The 14,488-nt window shown below is 34.8% G+C and overlaps 1 protein-coding gene across 1 annotated transcript in view; it reads right to left on the bottom strand.

Moving 5' to 3' along the window:
• The window catches only part of LOC123532931 (uncharacterized), a 38,016-nt gene extending 31,466 nt beyond the window's left edge, over positions 1–6,550 (bottom strand). The window contains exon 1 of the mRNA XM_053547236.1: positions 6,546–6,550. Coding sequence (XP_053403211.1) covers positions 6,546–6,550 — 5 coding nt within the window. The remainder of the gene's footprint in view (positions 1–6,545) is intronic.
• Between the last annotated feature and the right edge of the window lie 7,938 nt (positions 6,551–14,488).

Here is a 14,488-nt window from a genome sequence, read left to right as displayed (position 1 = left end):
CGATGTGGGTTCGAGCCTCATTCAGGGCGTTGAATTCTGCATATGAGGAAGCCATCCAGAGGGCTTACGGAAGGTCGGTGGTTCTACCCGGGTGCCCGCTCGTGATGAAAAAACGCACGGAGGGGCACCTGGGGTCTTCCTCCACCATTAAAACTGGAAAGTCGCCATATGACCTATCATGTGTCAGTGCGACGTTAAATCCAAAAAAAAAAACCTACCTAAATTTCTTCCACGATATGTAATCTAAAGAGTCTCGAATAAAACACTGAACATTTCAGTTTCGAGCTTGAGTAAGATCCAAATTCGATGTAAACTCGAAATTCTTCTTTTTGAAATTCTTAATTTCGATTCTCAAGCTGTTTAGAATTGACTATTGGCTGTTAACAAAATCATATTATGGAGCGTCCACTAATAGGCAGGTTATAGTTAAACGTATGGTCAAAATCCAACATGATATATTAAGCATGGAATAGGTAGCGTAAGTTACACGAGATAACACAGAAAAAAGTCCTCAAAAACACACTTCTACAGGACACATTATATTAATTAAGGAAAAAATAGTTTCCAATGTCCTTTATCATGCACCGTGTGCTATGTTTTCCCTACTTCCGGTAAGAAGTAAACATTGGAGCTTTATGTCAAATTGTGTGGAACACCACTCTATTCGACGAATTCCTGGTTATTGTTGAGTGAATCGTGCATGGTAAGTAAAGGAATTTACTGATTGAAGTATGTCAAACGTTCTTTACTTGGTAAATGCAACATTAAATTATATAGTTATCAAGGCTGATTGATTTTCATGGGTTTCCGCGAAGTTCGCTACGACAATGTTTTATTCAAAACAGTGAGTGAGTGAGTTAGATTTTACGGCGAACCGACACAAAAAGGCCATATGTCGCCAAAAACAAGCGCTTTGAAAACGTAAATTGTAAAGCATCTCTAAAAAACAATTATGTAAAAATGTATAAACATATAAAATGTAAAGTAAATTGTAAAGCACGTCTAAAAACATTTATGCAAAAACGTATATATAGGGTTAAAATATTAGTGACAAAGAACAATATTGCAAAATGTGTAAAGAAAAATATATGATTTCATATTTTGTGGTAAATGCCTCTCTGCTTTAAAAAGGACAATCTATTGCTGACTGAAATGTTTTCAAACAACACTTTCAAAGATTGAACGTCATAGTATATATACTGCGCTGTGGAACGAAGTCCACACAGTCGACTAAAATATGTTTAATAGTAAGCGGAGTCTGACATGGTACATATTTAGGTTGTTCTTCTTTGTTCAGAAGATAAGACTGAGTCAAACGGGTATGACCTATTCGACAACGAGAAAGAACAACATCCTCCCTGCGAACAGATCTGTACCAGCCATTTAGATAAAATGTATTTCTTGACATTTGGCCTAAAACAGTATGGTAATTCATATTAGATTGTGATAATAAAAAAAGGGATTGCTTTGCTGCAGTATCAGCATCCTCGTTTCCATCAATACTAACATGACTAGGAATCCAACAGAATATGACAGATTTTTTGAAAGATAGTGCATGAACCCTGAGGAGAATATTTTGAATAAAAGGACTTTCCATGTTTCGGTTGTGAATTGACTGTAAAACAGAAAGCGAGTCGGAAAAAATAATAAACTTCTTCACTATATTTTGATATAAAATTTAGGGCCAAATCAATAGCTTTTGCCTCGGCTGAAAATATTTGGTAAACGTAATTTTGACTGATGAAGGTGGCCGATGGCCGCACAGCCAACCCCCGAATCATCTCTCGAACCATCAGTGTAAATTGGAAAATAATCCTTGTAAAGTGACTTGATCTCATTATATTTGGATTTAAATATTTCAGGATTTGTTTCTGACTTTCTAAAGGCTGTTTTCAAATCAAAAAGAACTGTAGGGGAAGCAAGGGTCCATGGTGGCGTATCCGGAATTGAATTTTCTTTGATATCTTCAAATTCAAAGTCAGTTTCATTCATAGAAGATTTTATTCAAAATCAAAACGGTTTGATTTGTTTTGGTTTATTCTCATATGAATCAAAGTAATTGGGCTTAAAATGACTTTATGAGCAGGGTTGGATTTGTTGGCAGCCACCCTTATAGCATATTGTAATGAAAGTTTTTCTCGGCGTGTGTAAAGAGAGGGTTCGTTTGCCTCAACATACATGTATGATACACAGACCGGTATGAAATGTAAGTGTTAGTATTGGCATTGTTAACGATTGCTAATTCTAAAAATGGTCTAATAAAGTTTAATCAGTCACATAGATTATGCATGGAAAATAAATATACGGAAGCGTGTTTGTGTCATAATAAAGATCTTTAAAAAATGAATTCGTAAAAAGGTACTTAAATATATCCATTTTGTATTTATAAGTAGTAAAGGCATATTTTTTTCAAAAATACTGGCAATTTATTTTAAATACCATTGTTATGTATAGGATCATTTTTGTTATTTTCAGATCAAAATTCGATTGTGTTATGCTGTCTGTGACATGAGTGCTACCGGTTAACCTAACCTGTGTTCCTGGATTCTGTACCAGTACAAACCTGTTCTCCGCAAGTGACTGCCAACGTCCCCACATGAATCAGAGGTGGAAGACTAATGATTTCAGACACAATGTCGTTTATCAAACAGTCACGGTATTTTAATTCACCATCTTTATTTCTCTGTATCAAAACATATGTCATTGTATCTCCTTTGTTAATTTCCAAACATCTCTGATATATGTACAAAAAAGAATGAATTATAAAAGGGACCATAATGAGACTATTTGTATTAACCATTTTATAACTATAGATTGTCATTGGTCACTATATATATAAAAATCAATTGGCCTTTACATTCATTGTTCTTTTTATAAAATTGCAGGCGAACAATACATGTTACACATGGGAACATTGTCCACTGTGAGTGCAGAAAAAAAATACTGCCACCCAAATCTACTTCGAGCTGCAAAGGGTACCTCTAACGTAGCTAAACGGACATGCTCATCTGACTTTTCTTTTATCTCAAATGTCTGTTCTGTGGTACAGATGCCAAACAAAATGACAAAAAAGGCATATGATGTTTTTATAGTCAACAATAAAAGATCTTTGTAAAACCAGAAATGATGTATGGGAATGTGAAATTTTCTGTAGACTTGAGAAAATAAAGCAAAGGGCTCCTTCTTTGCGCTATATAAAATATTTTTAGCCGTGCAAAAATCGATGGGTCTAATTTTCCCATATGGAAATACAATAGCAATTTAAAAACACTTCTGTGAGAAGGTATATCAAAACCTGTTTTTTATGGGGATGTGGTTTACAAACTTCGTAATATTTTGGGTCATGGCAATTTTCCAGTTGTATTTAGTAAAGTCATTAAACGTTTTATTAAATGAGGTTATGACCAAACTGTTTTGAGACACACCGCATGTTTGGTGTTCAGCCCTTTTACAGTTGGACACTGCGCTTTCCTCTTTGATTGTGTCTGATGGTACAGGTGGAGGACTCTGTGATAAGTAGTTCTTAAATCCCTCCATGACTGAGCTATTTTGATTTCCGTCTTCTGGCCTGTTTCGTCGGGTCCTTAAGGGTGTTTCCCTTGTTGCTCTGTCTTCTGCAAAGGCATTGAGTACATGCGTTTTAGGTTCTTGAGGATTATATATATATATATATATATATATATATTTGTTGCCTTTGCGTATGTTAGGGTTTCTCACTTTTATTTACACTGTCCTGTGACTCTGGAACATGGTGGGGGTAAGAGTGAGGTTAGGTGCACCAAAAACCGGTTTAGGCTCCCACTTGGTGGTTTTTCCACTGACTGTTCCAAGGCAGTGCCCCACTGTGTTCCTTTGTTTGTTTGTTTTGTCCTTGTGTATTTGTTTTGTGTGTGTGGTGTGCGTGTGTTGATCGTGTGCGCGTTTGGGGAGGCTGCGTTTTTAGAACGCGGCTTTCCCTGTTGGATATTCTTCCTTTTTTTTAAAATAATTCAGATTACTAGTAAAGGCCGAGTGTTGGCCCAGAAATGTTAACAGTTGTCACTTTTGAAATGCCTTTACAAGTAATGAATTTTCCAACAGTATGTCCATAGTTCTTCAATAAATCTGTGCTAGTGCCTGAAGTAAATCAAGTTTTTAAGAAAACAGAAATAATTCATAATTTTGCGCATAAATATAGACAGATGATGCTATAATGTTAAGTTTTGGGTCGATAGGATATCCTTTTAGATTGCGTATGATCTCTTTAATACTCGTCTTCTTGCCTGTTTCGTCGTGCTCCTAAAGGCTTTTTTTTTTCTTGTTCTGAAATGTCATTGAGTGCATGCATATTGTGTTATTTTCCTTTTTTATATACTTGTACTACCTATGTTTTTATCAACACTTGTTCTGGTTAACACGTCGTGTTTTGTTACCTTGATGTGTGTTAAGATTTAACTTGACGGGGATAATGTTTTATTGGTACGTGCAACTTTGAAACTTTGTGGTGCTTATGACTTAAGTATGGTGCGCGCCATTATCAAGTTTGAACTTGACATTTTTTGTTATTTTCACTGATATTTCCACAATAGTAATTTTTTACAAGTTTTACAAGTACTTTGTCAATATAATGTTATTAATGTTAAACATGGAAACATTCTGGGAAGATGTATAATTGTAAACTGGAGGGGCCTCAGTGGCCGTGGCGTTAAGGTCGTTGACTTCATATCACTCGCGCCTCGCCGATGTGAGCGTTAAAACCTTTATGTGAGGAAGCCATCAAGCTGGCTTACGGAAGGTCGGTGGTTCTACCCAAGTGCCCGATCGTGATGAAATAATGCACGAAGGCGCACATGGGGACTTCCTGGAAATTGGACATATGACCAAACAGTTTAATATTGATTTTGCGGGAAACATTAGCTGCCAAACACCAAAAAATATCTCGTACTTTGGCAATCATTCATCTGCGTCAAAACTTAAAACGAAATTACAACCGCTTCATTTTCAAGTAACACATCAGGGATTTAGAATACAACAAAGGCGTAGCAGGGCGTGTGATGTTGTAACAGTCTATAGTAATCAAATAAAGTATGCGGTTGCAATTGTAATTACGAAATGTGTGATATACGACAATATAATAATGGTTTAAATAAAACAGTAAATAGCTAAAATAGAACACAGGTATTACCCTAAGGGGTACCAAATGTCTAAAGACTATACTTAATACAACTGAGTGAAAACTATAGAGTCTTTAAAATAGAACAGTTCAGCATTTTATCTGTCTTTAGAAAATAAAGTTATATGTAAAATGTTTCAAAAATTAAAGCTAATAAAACAAAATCACAGTTACTGTATGAACTTGAGATTAACGTGTATCATTCTGAGCATTAATGCGAAGATCCATATTAATCTGAAAACTGTTTTGGGTTTTTCGCCGTCTTTCAACAGTATTTCAGTTATCGAACGGCGGGCATTTAACCTAACCGAATTCTGTACCAGTACAAACCTCTTCTCCGCAAGTAACTTACAACTGCCCGCATAAAACAGAGGTGGAGGAGGAATGACTTCAGACACAATGTCTTCTATCAAATCGTCACAGAGAATATACGCCTAACCCAAGGATCGAACTCACGACCCCGAGGCTATAGATCTGCGCTTACGTATTATGGACTCGACTCCTTACCCCACGTTAAAGGCACGAACCAAACGTATTACCCATTACTTATATAAGGTAAATAAACGGTCAACATAATCTGTTAGTTTATTCATCCGTACTTCAAAGATATGTCTTGCAACAATCGGTTGATGAAACGATATTGTATATGGATTTTAATATTCACGATGTATTAATACGAACCTGCAGTTCCATGTGAACGGTATTTTAACACAAGTGTGCGTGTTTCCAAATATATTTATCTGTTTTTGTTTTCAGGATAGAAGGTAAAACCCTCTCCAGTCGATGTCCACAGAGTCGTTAAGAGTATATCGCCGAAGTCGAAGTCTTGGCTATGTGTACCCGTTTTACTTCTAAAATGTGAACACTGAACAACGAAATAATGTACATTAATTCATTTAATAATCATAAATCTTTTTTTTTTACTCCAGTTAACTATTTTCTATCATTTTTTCCTTATAGTATATAAAGCGACCCGATTTGCAAGGCTTTTGTACAATGTCTTTGCACAGTTTAACTGTAGTGTAAATAAGTATTTGTGACCTAATTAACATAAAGATTCTATATCATTTTGTTTTATACATACAGGAAGTGCGTTTTCGAGTTATATACGATACAAAAGTTGGGACACTTGATATAAATATTATTTATTCAATAGGTTTGCTATAGTTCAGTACACCATATCGGTAAAGGATAAAGTCGGCAAAGGTGCGAATTAAATTTCAACATGACTGTTGTAGAACAATTATAACTTCTCCCGTGACATATTTTTGCGTCAGTGTAATTGGGTCACAACAATGCATAGGAAGAGACATTAAAATGAGGAAATCTGGAAGCGTAACAGCAATCTTTGATGCAATATAACATCATTATTTTCTTTATTACGGAAACAAACCTCATTGTTATCATCATAAGCTCATTATTTTCCACGGTGGATGTATCATTATCTGTAATTCTCGTTTACAATTTCTTGTCTTAAATAGAAATGAGTTTATTCTATTGTCATGGCTTTTTGTCCTAGCTGCATTATTGGATTGTTCTATAATTGAAAGAGCTCGTAATGATTTTAAGAGAAGTTGAAGTCAAATTAGGAAAACAAATATAACTTGGAAAAATGAAGTCTATCTTAGTGCTTTTGACTTAAAAATAAATCTATGTATTAAATGAATTTCTGCCAATGTTTGGAAATATGTATTAAGAGAAATGCATGTAATACAATGATTTTAATGCCCCCGGTGTAGAAGATGCGAGAGGCGTACATGTTTCAACTGTTCGTGCGTTTGTCTGTCCGTCACACTTTCTTGTTTACTCACCTCCTATTGTTTCATGTAATTGAAATTAAACTTTGTATACGTCATCAGCATGAAGTGCATATGTATATATTGTCGCAAGATTCGTGTCCAATCACAATTGACAATGAGATATTAAAAATACTTCTGAACATAAATACCCATATGTAGGAACGTCCGTCCGTCCGTCCCTTACACTATTGTCCAGAGTATAACTTGAAAAGTATTTACGCCTTTTGATTGAAACTCCACATAATCATAAAGGCCATTGAGACAAAGTGCAGTGTCGAGAATCATAAGTCTACCTTACCTAGTTTTTTTTTAATTATCTCCCTTTTTTATACAAAATAAGGCTTGTCCGGAGCATTACTTGAAAAGTATTAATGGCATATCATTGAAACTTCACAAAATGATAAAAGCCATTGATGGAAAGTGCATTGTTAAATAGCCATAACTCTATTTTACCTTATGTTTTAATTATCTCCCTTTATTTTACAAAATAAAGCTTGTCCGGAGCATTACATTTCATTGAATCTTCACAAAATGATAGAGGCCATTGACGGAGAGTGCCAAAGAGCTATAACTCTACCTTACCTAGTTTTTTAATTATCTCCCTTTATTCAGTTTCCTTCTATCCAACTGAATTTTTTTCTCGCTATTGCATTTTTGAGAGGCGAGTATATTTTTCATTGAGCGAGTGGGTTTACTATTTTGATAAATTAAAAATAATAAGAAGAACCTATATTATGCACAAGATCTTACAAGATCTGTGAGCATAGCATGATAAATACATGTATCCAGTTTATATCAAAAGCATGGCAAGATGGCAAAACATTTTCGATTTAATACCCTGTAAGTTCAAACATCTAAGTATCAAAATCGCAGAAATTGCGTATTGTAGGAGAGACAACTTTATATGAAATGTTTTGCCTTTCAGAATGCAATATAACAATGCAATAATAACAATGCCAGTAAAGATTATATTGTAACAATGACAAGGGTCTTTAATATAAATTTTCTAGGTGTAAATATCTATGTTGTTTCTTACACTAATTTTTATCCGACTACATGTTTCTCAATTGAAAAGCTTTATAGATGTAGAAAGAAAGATTTCGGATTTCTGTTATGTTTTCACTTATTAACAATTGCAAAAACTATAAATAACTCTGATTTTGCCAATATATTGCCTACGTAAACGAAAACAAATTGAGCGCTCAATGACGAAATGAAATTCGTCCTCGAGGACATTACAAGATATACATTTACGTTCCTCAAAGGGGATGCTTACTGGCTTTCTCCACCTGCCCGTTTCTATGAGAGGATAGCATAAGTCGCTGCGAAAGTGAAAACCTGTAATTCTGCACATTTAATATGACTAGATATTCGCTGATTTTAAATTAAAAATTGGTTCTATAAGAAATTGCTCTTCTAGAGTCATTGATATCAGAGTTTAATTTTTGTACAAAAATATCCATAATCCTTTGTTTAAGATTTGCTAAAACAAGTTTCTCATCACCTACTCCTTTTAATGATACGTGTCCAAATAATGGAGCACTGTGCATCATACAAATTGCTTACAAAGGTGGTTTATACAAAAAGAAAGTCTATAGAGATCGATAAATTTCCAGATGTATCAATTTTTACTCTGATTGCTTTTTTTATATTATTTTTGTTTTGCATTTACAGGTAAAATCATAGACAACAGAAATGACCGAAACTTACAAATAAAACCATAGACAACAGAAATGACTGAACTTACAAATAAAACACAAATTCATGCAGTAATTTGTTATTGTTAAAAACCAGATTACAAACAGATATATGACACTTAAAGAGAAAACTGTGCATAAGCAAGTAAATATTTGGTAGGAAGAAATTATGCCGCCATAACATCACAACACTGTGCTTTCAACTCCAATGTACAGTCGCTTAGCTCGGGCGCAGTGGCCTAGTGGTAGGACTGTTAGGCTCTTAACTTTGGGCCCTAAATTCGAGTGCCCAATCCTACAGTTAAAAGTACTAAAATTGGGATGAGTCACGTGTACAGGGACTTCACGTCTGGCTCGCTAGATCATCAGGAAATTTGACTCTGTATCTTGTACCATCAACTAACTTACTAACAGTCTTCTAGACGAGTCACCTATCTTGTTTTCCTGTATCGGCTATAAATAAGGTTACAAATATTAATACTTTTAATAGCATACTGTATTGATAGCAGTTCTCTTTAGTTAGTACTTTATATATTGAACATTTATTGTTCATTTTCCTGAAATTAACACGCAACTACTATCCTATTTTAAGCATGCTATCCATTTGTGGCATGATCTGCGTAGTTTTGCGTCCGTATTGGTCCTTAATATCAAACAATTTGCAACGTTCACACCAAACCATCGGCCTACGGTCTTCAGCTTTCGTCTTACAATGTACTTTTCCATTGATCAATATTGGCTGTGTATTATTTTACGGTTATGAGGTCAAATGACGTGATTACTGTGGTATAAAGTATAACGACTGTTTCATACCAGTGAATAACGAATATTTGCAAATATATAGCAGTAAATTCGAAAGGAGTTCAAGTTGTCAAGTTGGTGACTTTTCCTGTTTTATGGTTTTATGTAAAACAACAATGTCGCCGCATACTGCATGTTGAAACTACAAGGTGTACTAAGTTACCTTTGAAAGTTACCTCTGACAGTTTTAAAATGAATGATTATGACAACACCATTATTACTTATAACAGAGTACATTATCAAAAGGGAAAGTACACAAATTCCCAAATAAATGACCATTTTCCTCAAAATTACCATGTAAATATGTACCCATATTTTCATACATGTTGAACAAAACTTCACAAAAACAAGATGTGTTTCATGGTTTTTATTTCAAATGAACATAAAATGCATCAAATATATGCCTGTTAGGCCAGCCTAACAAATAAATACATAAATATGAAAGCTGAATATTTGATAAAACATAAAAGAAGACACACTGTGTTAGGCTGACCGAACAAAATTTTGAACAGTCTGAAAAACAATTTAAAACCGTTCGGTCAGCCTAACAATTCATATACAGACCATTTAGGCCGCCCTTACAAAATTTCAAAATAATTTGAAAAAAGGAGATTAACTGTTCGGCCAGCCTAACAAATAAATACATAAATATGAAAGCTGAATATTTGATAAAACATAAATGATACAGATCTTCACAGAAGAAACACCGTGTTAGGCTGACCGAACAAAATTTTGAACAGTCTGAAAAACAATTTAAAACTGGCCAGCCTAACAAATAAATACATAAATATGAAAGCTGAATATTTGATAAAACATAAATGAAATAGATCTTCACAGAAGAAACACTGTGTTAGGCTGACCGAACAAAATTTTGAACAGTCTGAAAAACAATTTAAAACCGTTCGGTCAGCCTAACAATTCATATACAGACCATTCAGGCCGACCTTACAAAATTTCAAAATGTTTTGAAAAAAGGAGATTAACTGTTCGGCCAGCCTAACAAATAAATACATAAATATGAAAGCTGAATATTTGATAAAACATAAATGATATAATTCTTCACAGAAGAAACACTGTGTTAGGCTGACCGAACAAAATTTTGAACAGTCTGAAAAACAATTTAAAACTGGCCAGCCTAACAAATAAATACATAAATATGAAAGCTGAATATTTGATAAAACATAAATGAAATAGATCTTCACAGAAGAAACACTGTGTTAGGCTGACCGAACAAAATTTTGAACAGTCTGAAAAACAATTTAAAACCGTTCGGTCAGCCTAACAATTCATATACAGACCATTCAGGCCGACCTTACAAAATTTCAAAATGATTTGAAATAATGAGTTTCAAAACTGTTCGGCCGGCCCAACAAAAATACATGAAAGACTGTTCAAATTCAGTCATACTTCTATACAACTTTGTGTTAGGTTGGCCGAACAGACTTTTGAAATTATTTGGAAAAAAAATAGGTTTCAAATTGTTTGGCCAGTGTAACAAAAATACAAGAGAGACTGTTCAATATCACATATAAGTATTGTGATAGGCCGGCCGAACAGACTTTTGAAATTATTAACAAAAATGTTTCAAAACTGTTAGGCCAGCCTAACAAAAATACAAGAAAGTATTTGATATCACATATCTACATACAACTTTTCGCTACAACAGCCAAACACACTTTCGAAATGGTTTGAAAAACTGAGTTTCTACATTGTTCGGCCAGCCTAACAAAAATAAAATAGGCCAGCCGAACAGGCTTTTGAAATAATTTCAAAAAAAAATTGAAACTGTTTGACCAGCCTAACAAAAATACAAGAAAGACTTTCAATATCACACATCTCCAGAAAACTGTGTTAGGCCAGCCGAACACTTTTGAAATAAGTGACAAATGAATTTTAAAATTGTTCGACCAGCCTCAACAAAAATACAAAATCATGTTCTTTTGATTTCTCTGCGCAAGTTTCAAATAGATATATTGTTTTCCGTTACAAAAATGCTTAGATAATCAAATTTATGCTGATTATTGTATTTTAAGGAAATATATTTTAGAAAACAGAAATTTTGAAAAATGTTTAAAATAGCATCATATCTAGGGGCAAATTAAATTGAAACAAAGCTGGTGACCTAGTATTTTTATTTCATTTTTCAATACATCATAACATGATCTTTTAATATAAAATATTTCATCAAAATCTATTATTGAGAAAAAAATTACGAAACTGTAGCGAGCGTCCTTAATGTTTTTATTTTCTGGACAAAAAGTAGTTAACGTATATTTATGGCTATGTAAATAATAAGTATTTACTAATTCATTCGTGGAACAAAGAGGTAAATATCTACTTTTAACAGTTCAAATCAGTCGAAACTATACTAAACAGTAGATGTGCTTATTAGTCCCATACAGGTTGAAAACCAGTTTCGGGGACTATAGGAATGCGCTTTTCCGTCAGTCCGTCAAGGTCACAGTTGGAGGTCAAAGGTCAACACGCCCTTTTTTCCTATCCGGTCAATAACTCTGCCATCCATGAAGGGATTTTAATATTACTTGGCAAAAATGTTCCCCATAATGAGACGACGTGTCATGCGCAAACCCCGGACCCCTAGCTCAAAGGTCAAGGTCACAATTGGAGGTCAACGGTCAATAGGGTTTTTTCTTGTCCGGTCCAGACCTCTGTCATCCATCAAGGGATTATAATATTACTTGGCATAAATGTTCCCCATGATGAGCCGACGTGTCAAGCGCAAACCCAGAACCCTAGCTTAAAGGTCAAGGTCACACTTTGAGATCAGAGGTCAATGGGATTTTTTTCCTGTCCGGTCTATAACTTTGTCATGCAAAACAGGATTTAAATATCAGTTTGCACAAATATTCCCCTGGATGAGACAACGTGTCATGCGCAAAACCCGGGCCCTTAGCTGCAAGGTCAATATCACACCTGGAAGTCAAAGGCCAAAAGGGTTTTTTTCCTGTCCAGTCTGTAACTCAACAATCCTTAAAGGGATTTTAATATTTCTTGGTATAAATGTTCACCATCATGTGACGGAGTGTCATGCTCAAGAACATGCTCAAGAACCAGGTCCCTAGGTCTAAGGTCAAGGTCACACTTAGAGGTCAAAGGTCAGATACAAGAATGACTTTGTCCGGAGCATTCCTTCTTCAAGTATGGAGGGATTTTGATGCAACTTGGCATAAATGTTCACCACCATGAGACGGATCGTTAGATCTACGGTCAAGGTCACAATTTGAGGTCAAAGTCAAATTCAAGAACAGCATTGTCCGGAGCATTTCTTCTTCATACATGGAGGGATTTTGATGTAACTTGATGCAAATGTTCACCACCATGAGGCACCCTTGTTTTTAGAATTACGTCCTATCAATAGATTACATTGTAACTTTTATTACTGGCCGTAGGGAAAAATCGAGACCATTTTTCTGTGGTACAACATGCGTGTTACATCCAATGTTTAGTTGTTTTTTGACCTATCTCTTCCTGGTAAAGAGTTTCTTGTGGACTTATATTATATCGATGTTTTTTAAAAAAATGAGGATTAATTTCTGTTTGTTGTTCCTATAAATAACTTATATGATAACTTTTTTTTATAATCGGCCAAAAAAATGACATATGAAAACAACAGTAGGTTTTTACATATACAAATTTTAGTCCAAGTGTTATGTTATAACATGTATATATAGTACAATATTGTTTATACATCACTGACAGAGATCAGCTCATTATGTTATACTGCAGTAGAGAAAATTAGGTGCCTTCCAGTAGGGGACTTTGTATTGCATGGCAATACTTCATTCACTTGTTTAGAATAGAAAGTGAAAACTCCACAGGTCGCTCAACACGACAAAAACGAAATTGTTGCAGGCTCAGTTTGATTGAGCCTATTCATGGCTGGTAGTGGAAATACATGCTACCGTCCGCGCCCTCTGGCCCGGGTTGAGTAGAACGCAAGATTTACGCATACTACAAGTACAGAAAAAAATTTAGACATGAGATGCGATAAAATGTAGTGTGTCAGGCGAGGGGCGTGTCTCTAAGCACTGAGGAGAGGAATAATTAGCTCCGCCTTACATTAAACAAAACTTTCGACCCCAAGACATTTCGACCACAGGTTCATAATAATATATTCTTTATAATTACAAGTTAAAGAATGGCAAAAGTTTCTTCTAGGGCACATCTGTAGATAATCATCTTGTAAAATGTAACAAGTCAAAGAATAGTAGAATAGTAGCGATAAAAAGATTATATTTCATTCATCATAAATTAATAACAAAATTTTCCTGTGCAAATTATTGTACACTTTGCATTATTAAATATACACAATATATACATGCGCGGATCCATGGGGGGGGGGGGGGGGGGTGTTTGCCGGGTGCCCGGGCCCCCTCTGAAAAATACATGGTAATGCATGACGTGAGGTGTCTTAAAAGTCATCTACCTTGAAAAAATGCCAGAATATTTGTAGAAGACTATTTGAAAGGTCATTTACCTAGCATAATCTATCTGAATATGTGATGAACACATGAGGTGAGATAAATTAAACAGTTATCTACCTAGAATAATGTGTCTTAATATGAGAACTGAGGTGAGTTATCTTGAGAAGTCATTTACCTAGAACAATGTGTCTGAATATGTGTTAAGGACTGAGGTGAGGTGTCTATAAAAGTCATTGATCTTGAAAAATGTGTCTGAATGTATGATAAGGACTGAGATGAGGTGTCGTTTACAATAATTTATGTCCAATAATGTGTATAAATATGTATTAAGCCCTTCGTTGAGGTATCTTGAAAAGTCATTAACCTAGAATAATGTGTCTGAATTTGGGTTAAGCACTTAGGTGAGGTGTCATAAAAAGTCATTAACCTAGAACAATGTGTCTGAATATGCGTTAAGGACTGACGTGAGGTGTCTTAAAAAGCAATTTACAGAAAACAATGTGTCTGAACATGCGTTAAGGACTGAGGTGAGGTGTCTTAAAAAGACATTTACCTAGAACAATGTGTCTGAATATGCGTTAAGGACTGGGCAGA

Source organism: Mercenaria mercenaria, chromosome 7 (assembly GCF_021730395.1).
Source record: "Mercenaria mercenaria strain notata chromosome 7, MADL_Memer_1, whole genome shotgun sequence".
In the NCBI taxonomy this organism is placed as follows: domain Eukaryota; kingdom Metazoa; phylum Mollusca; class Bivalvia; order Venerida; family Veneridae; genus Mercenaria; species Mercenaria mercenaria.
The sequence above is the reverse complement of the archived record's forward strand: the minus strand, read 5'-3'. Positions and strand labels throughout refer to the sequence as shown.